We start from the raw sequence: 12,003 nt of genomic DNA, 5'->3' as shown, positions 1-12,003 counted from the left end.
ATAATTGGCTATTATCTCTACTAACCTGACTAAAAATTAAGTTGTATTTTTTTTTAAAAAAGCAATTGTCCAATGCATGACTCCTAGATTTCTGGGTGAAAGTTAAGGAACGAGGGCCCATTTTTACTGCCATTTTACCCATGTTAAATTGCTAATTCCCCTCCTCCTGTAGGCAAGGAGCTAAATGGTCCACCTCAACTTCTCTTCTCTTACTCAAGTCACTGAAGTGCAAGGCAGGAGCTTTTACTTCCTATAGGAGCTTCTTCCTCGAAAATTTCCATATTCCCAACTCCCAACACTGCGAAAATTAATTTAAACAATCTGATCGTTTATAAAAAGAACCCCTTCTTCTCTCTTTAAGAACAATGACTATAAATTTTAAAACAGAGAAATAAAGCACCTTACTCAGGTCCCAATTTATTGTGTTCCACTCGGGAATTCACTGCTATCGGTGTAGTCCGCCCAGCTCCACCCAGAGGCTAAGTCACCTTAGCAAAGAACCTCGTAGGCTGATCGGAATGACGCCTGGACGCTGTGGGGCTATTTTCTCTGCACTTTAGCTCCCTTTCCCAGCAACAGGAAATGCAACACATTTTCAAAATATAAGGCCCAGAGTACCAAGTTCACTCAAGTAATTTATACTCCTGCCCTTTCCTCAGTTGTCGGCAGTTTAAATGGGAGAAAGGGCGAAAGGGAAACAGAAAAGGTGAAATAAGGACTGTACTTTGCTTTGTTTACCACACTTAGAAATTGTCACCTTAATTTACTGTACCAACACTGAAAGGTTCAGTGGTTTTAAATCTATAACTAGATCTCTTAAAAAGTTTCCTCTCCTTTCTCAAATTTATAAAAAGTATAACCTAACAAGCTTTGTGAATGGATTCGATGTCTGAGAAAGAAAAATAGGTCATTCCCAAGAAAGGTCCAAGAATTCCAGACAGTCATTACAAATTCAATACAACAATAAGAGATTACAAAAGTGACTGAGGGCAGAAACAAAAACGAGAATTCACAATACTAAATTAAAACAAAGAAAACATCTGAGACAAGCAAACAAAAAGGTATTTAGTACACAATAGCCACCTCTCACTGATACATGGTACAACTGAAAATAGAGATTCATCACCTATGCATATGGGCTCTAAATTATATAAAAATAAAGCAGAAACTATTTATAAATATAAAAACCACTATTATGGACTAAATGCTTGTGTTCCCCCAAAATTCGTACACTGAGATCCTAACTCCAGTGTGATGGTGTTAGGAGGAGGGGCCTTTGGGAGGTGATTAGGTCACAACGGTGCAGCCCTCATAAGATTAGTGCCCTTTAAAGAGAGACCCCAGACAGCTCTCTCGCCCCCTCCAACACGCCAGGACACTGAGGAGACGCCCGGGTGTGGTGGCTTGGCCTCCATCCCCCCCATTCAAGTCCTCTGACTTCCCCTCCTCTTCCCTCCCCTGCAGACCCTCATCACATCACCCACCCCTGCCATTATCTCTTTCCTCCCTCACTTCTGACTGTCATCGCTTCATCAGTGAGCAGGCTGTCACGGTGTCTGCAGGGAGGGGAACGCGGGTCACTCTGGGCAATGCTGACGCAGCGCATGGCGCGGCATAACCCCGCACGGGAGAGCGGGGCCCGCCCGGCCCGGGGCCTCTCCCCAGCTCTGCAGCCTGGCAGGTCCCGCTCTGCCCGCGGCTCCTGCGGCGCGCCTGGGGGCTTTCCGCATGCCCCTGATGAAGGCTCCTAGGGGCATCGTGTGGAAAGGAATTAAGTCACCTACTCCTGACAAGTAAGGGCTGGGATGTCTACTTAAGGGGCGGGTAAGATGATAAACACACACGTCTGTCCTCTTCCCTTCCCTTCCCCGGTTTAATTCAGAGCTTCAAAACAAGCGCTTCCATTAAGGGACTGTCAGGCCGAGAGAGACCCGGCGGATCTACAATGACAAAAGGAAAATTCCAGGTCTCCCAGTATCTCAACATAAACTGCAACCCAACCAAACCACGTTCCCGCTCTCCCCTAAATAAGCTGAGTCTCTTCAAGACTGAACTGAAGGACGATTTCATTTTCACAATCCAAAAAGACACTCTGGAGATGTACCAGCTGTGAAGGCACAGAGAAATATAACACCTACTGTGTGTCGTGGTTTAAACTTCTTCCTGCATACTCTAAAGATTTCCACCCCCAACAAAAGAAAATTATTCATCCAGCAGAAGCAATGGGGGGGGGGGGTGGTCAGCCTTGTTGTTAACAGATAAACTTACACTTTTCAAGTCACTATACTAGTGTGGCTGCCAACCTCTGCATCTTCTCACTAAGCTAGCTTCAAGAACTAAGATGGAAGGAATTTCTAGTAAAATAAATGAAAATTCACACTCCAAAAATACTCTCCTGAACACTTTTGTATGAAATGAGTTTTTGAAATGACTCTGTTATTTACAGATGATATCCATCCCCCTTTGAGAAAATTTGTTCTGAATTCTACCCCCAGGACTCAATTGCACAAGAGACTAGATTTAAAAAGAAGATGGAAGTGTCCTGATTGTTTGACCTGGTGAATGATATTTCAGAGTATTTCCTTGAAATCTGTTATGTCTACTGACTACCACATCCGTTTACTAATTTCAACAGATTCAGACAAATGATATGTGATCAGCAAAAGAAAATTCCCACTTCAAAATAATTAACGGATTGCAAATAAATCCTCAAAGTATGCTGAAGAAGCTACAAGTGTCCCAACTCATCAAAATACAAACACTCATTTACCCAAGAAACAACCAGCCTTGTAAATATATGCCTAAGTATGTATTTCATCATTTATGCATTCACACAATAAATGCACTAAGCACCTATTGTTTACCAGATGCTGGGATACGTATTAAGACATAAAAAATCCTTCCTCTGCCCTTGAATGTTTATAGGCAGGAAAAAAATCATATATACCATAGGTGTAATAAAATGTTCCAAGTGTCACGTTGGGTAACAAGTCTACTAGTTCATTTGCACATTCAACAACTATTGCACACCTACTATGTGCCCAGGATCGTTACAGTTTCTGAGTAATAAAGGTAGTCCCCACCAGGGACAGAAGAATGATAATGTGTTGTTGTTGTTGTTGTTTTAAATACACGTAATGATGTATAACTCTACACATGTGTATTACTTGGGTAATTAGGGAAAACTTACTAAATAAGCTTTTTGTCCTAAAGTTGCCTTTCCTTTGTGAGCCAAGAAGAGAAATAAAAGCCCAAACTTGTTAAGTATGATGTTTGAGAGCCATAAAATTATCGTGCTTACCAGGAATACAGGATTGTTCCAACAACAGATGTGAGTTTACTGTTTTCTTGTTTTTGCTTTGCCAGGCCAAAGTCAGCTATAATTCACAAAACAAAACAATGTTAGTATTTTTCTCCAGAATTAGCATCTTTCCTTAGGTTTTGAGATTACAGTTCACAACAGGAAGCTTTTCTTTTTTTTTAACCTTCTACAGAATGCCCTATGTATCAATCTTCCACACCACCAGCCCTAATGAACAGCATACATATAATATTCCATTATGCTATGTATTTTGACATGAGGTTTATCATTTTTAAAAAACTAAAGTAAGTCTTGCCAACTGAAACATAGGACAAAGTACTAATTGAACTTCTGGTTTCACATTTTAAATTACCTTTTATAATTTCAAATGAATAGAATGAATCTAATATTTTGGCATATGGCAGTTATGACCTCACCTGGCCAAAAAAATGAATAAAAATTAAAAATAAGGTAAGCCTGAATAACCACCATGAAGACCTAAAACCCTGAAATTAAATGACATCTACTGGTAGTAAATCATAGTAACATAATGTTCAGAACCACTCAAAATATTTACACATCAACAAGTAATTTGGATTTTTAATTTAGAACCAAATATTTATATTTAATATTAGCACTAGCTGAACTTTTCAAATCACCTACAGATTCTGTCCTTTTTTTTTAACTACTCAACAACTAAGGTCTAGGTGGTAAAACCTCATCTTCAGATCCTCATTGTACAGATTTACCAACTTTCAAGTGCTTTACTTACCAGGATTACACAAAACCACACACTGAACCAGAACAAGAATTCGAGTTGCTCTGCCTAATAAGGTTTGATGTTCACAGTATCACTTTGTAAAGTGTACCAAATGCAATGGAATTTCACTGCAATTGGTTATTTACCTATAATTAAATGTCTTTCAAGTTGAAAACATTCCAGAGTAGTTTGATTTCAAATAATAATAATTCCCATTAGTGATAACCATACCCACTTACTAAACAACAACCTTGAGCTAGCACAGATTTATTTAGCTCCATACATGAATTGCCTAATACTCACAGAGACCCTGAAAGAAAGGTGTTATTATAGTGAGTGCCGCTTAGCTGCTGAAAAGCAAGGACTCTGGAACCAAAGATTGCCTCATGTCAAATCCTGGCTCCATCATATGCTACTAGAGTAGTCCTGGGCAAGTTATTTAATCTCCCTTTACAGTAGTTTATCCATAAAATAAAGATTATAGTGTAGTATAATAGTGAAATTTGAGTAAGTTAACATATGAAAATGTAGTATAATATAGTATTGAACAGCTGATGTATATCATTATTTAATCATCACAAATACTATTTTGTAGATGAGGAAAACTCAGGGTCAAAAAGATTGACTAACTTGCCCAAAAGGAGAAATTAACAGTCTGATGTGAATCTGGGGTTGCTTGATACTAAAGCCCAAATTTCTTATCAAAACACACTAATTCCAACAACAAAAAAATCAGGCCCAGATCATTTCAGTGACAAATTCAGCCAAACACTTGAGGAATAAATACTGATTCTGCACAAATTATAACAGAAAATAGAAGAAAACATTTCCCAACTCACTTTACAAAACCAATATTACTCTGATACAAAGCCAAACACATTACAAGACAAGAAAACTATAGAACAATATCCTCCATGCAAATAGACACAAAATAATTAACAAAATAAAAGTAAATAAAATCCAGAGATATGTAAAAAGGTACTTAATGACGAGGTGAGGGTTAGGCCAAAAATAGAAGGTGATCCACCATTTAAAAAGCAATCAATGAAGTTCACCAGTATGTTTAGGGTCTGTCATTCTTAACCAGTACTCAAGGTCCAGGAGAGCCTGGCTGGCGTGGCTCAGCAGCAGGAGGCAGCCGATCAATGACTCTCATCATTGATGTTTCTCTCTCTCTCCCTCTCCCTTCCTCTCTCACTAAAGATATATTTAATATATTTAATAATTATTGAGAGAAGAAGGGAGAGGGGGAGAGAGAGAGAAACATCAATGGTGAGAGAGTCATTGATCGGCTTCCCCCTGCACGCCCCGGACTGGGGATCGAGCCCGCAACCCGGCCATGTGCCCAGACTGGGAATCAAACCTCGATCTCCTGGATCCTAGGTCGATGCTCAGCTGCTGAGCCACGCCCAGCTGGGCTGTATATATATATTTTTTCAATCCAGGAGAGCAAGGGCTTTGTGTCATTAGTCATGTAGAATGACAGAGGTACATGTTGGCACATACACAGACATATATGCATATGGACATGTCTATCTATCATCTACTTACCTACACATCTGCATATCTACCCTCTCAGTCAAATGGGGAATATTAGAGGGCTCAACTACATGATGTGTTGCTAAAAACCATTCACAGGCAGATGAGTTGCTATAACCTTCTCTTCCTCTAGTGTGTAATGGAGAAAATTAGTGGAAATAGATTAGTATTTTAATATTTTTAGGGGCTCCCTATAATTTTAGCACACATAAACCTTGACTAATTTGCAGTCTAAAATAATACTTTAACTTTTAGTTCTAATGTTACATAGAAATTATAAAAATGCCATTGATTTTGAAAGGCAAAAACGAAGGAGTGGCACTCACAGTGCTTCAACTCGCTCCAATTAACTTACATAAACGGCAGAGCGCGGACTGGTGTCTGCGGCCAGCCAGGCGGCCGCGAAGTGTCCGTAAAGAGGCAAAAGCTAACAGGGTTGGGCCCTTTGGAAGATACTGGTAGTAACGATCATGCTGGTATTGCTCTTTCTCCATGTTTGGAGCAGAGGAAAGGCTTCATTTCAGGAAATGTGGTCCTAAAAGCCTTCATGTGCTCTAACAGAAATCCAAAAGTGACAACGGGAAATGTTTTGTCCTTCCCTGTGCTTGCATGTAGCACATTATGCAAAAAAACCTCTCCTTTGATAGAACCGCTCACGCAGGAACTGTTCGTGCTGCGGCCTGCAGCGAGCGCTCGGCCTTCAGGCGGAAAGGGGTGCGGGCTCTGCCTGAGCTCCTGGCTCTTACTCTCCCCTTTACCCCGTGTGACAGTGGACACGTGACTCCGCTACCGTGTTTTCTCAGAAAATGGCTTTGAAACTGACCTTCTGCAAGGCCTGCTCCAACAGCCTGGCAGCAGATGCGCGCTGTGCAGTGCTGTGCAGGTGCAAGGTGCTCCTGCGCCTCTCCGCGGGGGGCCCTCGGTCGTCACGTGCGTCAGCAACACCCCACTCACAGCCAGAAGGGCCGGCCTGAGCACAGCCCTGTGGAGCACCTGCCCCTTCACACCCCATCGGGCTCACTGTCACGCCCTCTGGGGTACCCCAACAGGGGATGGCATCTCAGCTTCCCATTTCCTGGCCTTAAAGTCTCTGCCTCTTTCCTCTTGCCCCTATGTTCAGCCCCTACCCAGGTCTTGTATTTGAACCTCTTTTTTGTTCTGTGACCACAACTGAAATGTGCCAGGAGCCCGGGCCTCCCCCTTGCGGCCACAGCAAAGGCCTCCCCATCAGACGCCTCCTGCTCCATCCCGCGGGTGTTAACCATGGAGCAGTGCCAACCCGTGCCAACCCGGCCTTCATCACAGCAGCCCCTGCCTGCTGTTCATAAAGCGCCCGGCCGCTCCGCCTGCCTTCAGGACTGCCCATTACTCGTTGGTTCACTCATTTTTCCACCAAAACCTCCCCCTGACCTTCCTCCAAATGAAGTTCAGCCATTATTAACAATATTATTTCTAATTTAACAAGTGGAACGCTAATCGAGTCCAAAATGAAATTTCTAAAACAGAGGAGGGAGGCAGGCATGCAACGCTGTGCAGCAGGGAACGCCTCCACCACGCCACCCCCTCCGAGCTCCCTTCCCCAGGGCAGGCCCAGCGCTGGCTGCGGCAGGGGTAAGGTATTTCTTTTCCTCAACAGCATAGTTACTTCATCGATTTTTTATTGATGGAGTTGTTATGACTGGGAGCTCCAGGATGAAATTTCCAACACCCGACAAAAGAGTGCTTTCTGAATTCTAGGTAACTCTACAGTACACACACATCATTTCACTCTCGGACATCTAGCAATAGACTGAATTCTCCCTTCCTCTCTCTCTAAAATCAATAAACATATCCTTGGGTGAGAATTTTTTTTTTAAAAAAGATACAGTCTCCTAAGAGGAAATATATTTAGATGTTAAAATTAGATATCATTTGGTAAAACTTTGCACACCTAAATATGCTGGAACTCTGCTGCCTCATGAAGGCAAAATCCAGCCAGCATGCTTACTACAAATAATTGCAAACCAACTTTAATCTTAAAACATCTAATTCACCTACAGTAAGTAAAAACAGAAGAGGGAAATTTTAGTTTTTCTAAAGCTTTCTTTATGGTCATGTTTTCAATGCATTTTGGCTTGGGCATCTTAAACATCACTTGGTAATTCAGAGCTTCTTTTCTGGGAGTAAATAAACCTTGTAGCACAGAAAAGAGAAAAATAAAATATGGCAAGGCTGCCCCCTAGTGGTGACATGGTTACACACACACACACACACACACACACACACACACACACACACACACACACACACACTTTTATAGCCTCTATGAATTACAGCTTTATTTAAATCTCCCCAAATGTGGGAATCTTATACATTTGGTTTCAAATTAATGTTGTAAGATTTTAATTTAACTGAAACTCCTTTTAAAAATGAGTCTCTAATATCCACATGTATATCAATAGTGATAGACACTGAAATACATATTTCATCACTTTTTTTTTTAATATTTTTAAATAGAACAAAGAGACAAAGCTGAAAACTGAGAATTATTTTTTAAATTAAGGGATTATTTAGTATAAAGATCTAAGACTAAAGGATTTCTAGAAGGGGAAGCAGAGAAAGCAGAGGGGAAAAAAGCAGTGAAGGAATCACGCAGGAAAATTCCCCAGAGCTGAAGTTTTAAAGTCTCCCGATTGAAAAGCATACCTAGTTCCAGACACACGGAATGAAGAGAGACCCATCCAAAGCAGAAGATAAAGGAAGCATCCTAAAAGTTTCCAAAGAAATAAAACAGCTCCTGTATCCAGCAATGGAAATCAGAATGGCACTGGACTGTAGCAGCAAAACTGGATGCTAGAAGGCCGGAGTAGCCCCTTCACATCTGGAAGGACACGACTTTCCTCTGAGGAAAACTACCCGGCCAAACGACCAGTAAACTACGAGGGCCCAAGAAGAATATCTTGTGCAACGCAAGCATCCAAAAATTATAACTTCTGAAGGACTCTTTCTCAGGAAAGAACTGGAATACACACTTCAGCAACATGGGGGAGTTAAAAAGGGGGGGGGGGGATATAAGAAACAGAGACTCCAATCAGAAGAGGAGCCTGAAAGTTCCAGGACAGGGGTTGTCTAGCAGACTAAATTCAAATCCAGTCGTCACTACAGCAAGTAGCTACAGGAATTGGCTGTCCAGGAACAAAACTGAGAAAAATTGTCATGCTTGACCATGTATAAATAGTACAGAGAGAGAGAGCTTTCAAAATGCTTTTGGAAGATTTAGAAAGAAGAAATAATAGGTACATTAAAAAAACTAGGAAAAATAAAAGAAAACATAAAGGTCTATGAGAAAGGAAAGGTAATCAACACTGAATGATTATTAACACAGTATGCTATGAAATTTAAATATACAATTTACAGTAATCCTTATTAACTATAAATTGAAATACCTACATGTATATAAACACTAAAAACTCTTAAGAAAACATATGTCTATCTTATAAAAGGAAAAATAGTAAAAAGCTTGTGATAAACAAAATTGTAATTAATTTCAAATAATTAAGTAAGTGTGTGTCCAAGATGAAGATTCACAATTATTTGGTTTCATTATACATCTCACAAAGCACTTGCTTGAAATATTTCCAAGTAATTTTGCATTGACAGTTAGCGACCGAGTCTGTTTTAGGTTGCTTTTTAATTTTTTAAACTAATAAAGGATCTCTACTTGCAAAAACTGGACAGCAAATCTAATCATTGTTATTGAAGATATGTGGTTTTGGTAAATGTGTTATTTTGGAATTGCCTTCATGAGGAATTATATTCCTCTAAAACTAAGAGATTCACCTTCAAAAATGTTGTCATACATCTCTTATATCTATAATATTTAAGGCAGTGATCTCCAAAGCTGAGTGCCTCTAGCAACCCACTGAGGGAAGGAAAAAATATTAAAATCTTTACTTTGATATTTTAATGTACCCCTTTCTATTTTATTTCAGTAGACTTCATGTACTATATAATAATTATACAATGAAATTTGTATAGAATTTATAATTAAGCATACATATAACAACTGTATTATCAAAAAAATTTTACTGATAGAATGTCATGGCCAAAAATATTTGGAGACCTCTGATTTAGAGATGGCTCCCTACTTATAGTTGGTGAACCATTAATAGTCCATGAGAGTAACACAAGTGGTCATGAGTCAAGAAAGGCAGGAAAAAGCTAATATATCTTCTAAGCAGCTAAAAAGTTAAGGTATGATTGAAAATTAACCTACTTTGGGGGAAAAACAATTATTTCATTTGCAAAATTTTATCCAACATGAGGCCTCCCTGCCTCATGTTGGATAAACATCAGTTGAGATATACGAATGGCTGGATTTTTCATAGTCCTTGATTAGTGCATTTGTCACTCACATGGTACAAACTATGTTAAAACTGTTTAAAATAACATGCTCACATGGTAGTCATAAAAGCTTTTGTTGATGAAGTAATATTCTATAGAAAGAAAATACCTAGAAACCATTGGTTTGGAAATTGAATTCTCAAGCATTTTAAGGGCACTTTCTTCTGTCATATGGGCAAAATACAACTCAGTAGTAGCTACTAGTCACATAGGGATGTTCAACTTAATTAAAATTTAATAGAATTTAAGATTCACACCCTCAGTCCCATCAGCCACACTTCAAGTGTCTAATAGTCACCTGTGGCTAGTGGCTACCAAATTGGATAGTGCAGATACAGAACATTCCCATAGGTGCAGTTCAGTCCTGTGAGAGCTCTGCTCTAGAATAATATTCAGAAATTCTTAAATTAAAAAATGTTAACATTTTTATACTTACTAACTGTTACTTTGTCTTTATCCCCCAACATAATGTTGTTCGGCGTGAGATCTCTATGGACAATCCTCTTCTCCTTGTGCAAGTACCGAAGAGCTAAGCACAGCTTGAAATGGCAAAGATGAAACAAATTTTATTTCCCCCAACAAACTCGTAACCACTGGCGACCACTACACACGCCTCTCACACACAGCTTGGACCTTCCCCGTTTCACAGAGAAGTGTAATGAAGGTAAAGTGTACCTGAATAAATATTTTCCACAGTCTTTCTTCAGTAAAATGGAGTTGTTTTTCCTTCAAAGAACTGAAATGCTCTCCAAGGGGGGCCCCTTCTATAAGCTCCATAACTATATACAGCCGATCATCTATACAGGAAAAACAACAAGAAAAAGACAATAGAGATCTAAGCTCAACAAAGACATTTCAGAAACACTTAGGAATTAGAATCCAAGCTCCCCAGTGGGTGTGCAGCGCACAGCACTGAAGAGTTAGAGGTGCACTAAGATATGCATTCACTCAGCCCTGGGGGTGTGGGGGGTTGGGGGGTGTCTGGGGGCAACTAGAGCCCAGCAACAATCTCTTCCAGCGACAGGCCACCTCCCAGCATAAGTTTACACTGGCAAGTGTGCGGTCACTTTCTATGTAGCTGCAACCTGAAGTGGTTGGGAGGCGCCAAAGAGGACAAGCTAATGATCCCAAGTCACGGAGGATTCCCTGCAGAACATGCAAACCCACCTTCATCTCAATAGTCTAATTTTACCCTTAAATAAAGTCGGCCCATGAGAAAACTGCATTGTTTGTAGTCTCATAAATTTATCTTTCTGACTTTTATAATCAATCACACCATGGTCTTGTAATGAATGACAGTTGAAGACACCACCCAGGATAGAAATTTCTGTTACGCCCCCTCAAGAGCAGAGAAAGCTGGGCTTCCCTGGTTTTACCTGATGGGTCCCGGAAATCTCATAACGAATTGTGTTCCTCTCTGTGCTTTGGGTGCCAAGAAACAAAGAAGTAAATTCTACTTCCTCCTTCAAAACTGATATGAAACTACTAACAATGGTAAGTTTTAGATGTATACAAATTTGCAGGTACATGATATTTACAAAAATGAAATCATGCCATACGTGTCCTTCCACTTGTGGTTTGGTTGTTCAACATCCTTCTGTGTCACTACACATGGACCCATGTCTCTCTTTCTATTGGTTGCATAGGATCCCATGATACAGTGGGATCATAATTTACTTACCATTTTCCCAAGGACAGACATTTCTATTGTCTCCAATTTTCATAATCCCAAGAAATATTTTCATATGTACTAACCTTACCTCTAGCTTTATTTTTAATTTTCTCACATTTTTCCTTCTTTTATCACAATTTTCTAATCTACTTTATCACAGTTTGTTTTTTTAAGCCACTCTCATTTCTTTTTGGAAGAAGTCAGGTTGTGAAAAAGACTTTTTATTGCTTTTATTCTTAACTAAGACAAGTTGTGCCATTTAGGTAGAGGTTAGAAGTCAGTCTAGATCTCTGTATATAGGATGTGCACTAAATTACAGGAAATTATTCTAATATCAAGACCAAGAGC

General features: G+C 39.9%; 1 protein-coding gene across 1 annotated transcript in view; it reads right to left on the bottom strand.

Moving 5' to 3' along the window:
• The window catches only part of NEK10 (NIMA related kinase 10), a 125,965-nt gene that overhangs the window by 52,868 nt on the left and 61,094 nt on the right, over window positions 1–12,003 (bottom strand). Inside the window, exons 21-23 of the mRNA XM_016198861.2 lie at window positions 10,659–10,780; window positions 10,420–10,522; window positions 3,302–3,377 (exon numbers count right to left, since the gene is read on the bottom strand). Coding sequence (XP_016054347.2) covers window positions 3,302–3,377; window positions 10,420–10,522; window positions 10,659–10,780 — 301 coding nt within the window. The remainder of the gene's footprint in view (window positions 1–3,301; window positions 3,378–10,419; window positions 10,523–10,658; window positions 10,781–12,003) is intronic.

Source organism: Miniopterus natalensis, chromosome 15 (assembly GCF_054644295.1).
Source record: "Miniopterus natalensis isolate mMinNat1 chromosome 15, mMinNat1.hap1, whole genome shotgun sequence".
Classification (NCBI taxonomy): Eukaryota; Metazoa; Chordata; class Mammalia; order Chiroptera; family Miniopteridae; genus Miniopterus; species Miniopterus natalensis.
This window is presented reverse-complemented; position numbering and strand designations above follow the sequence as displayed.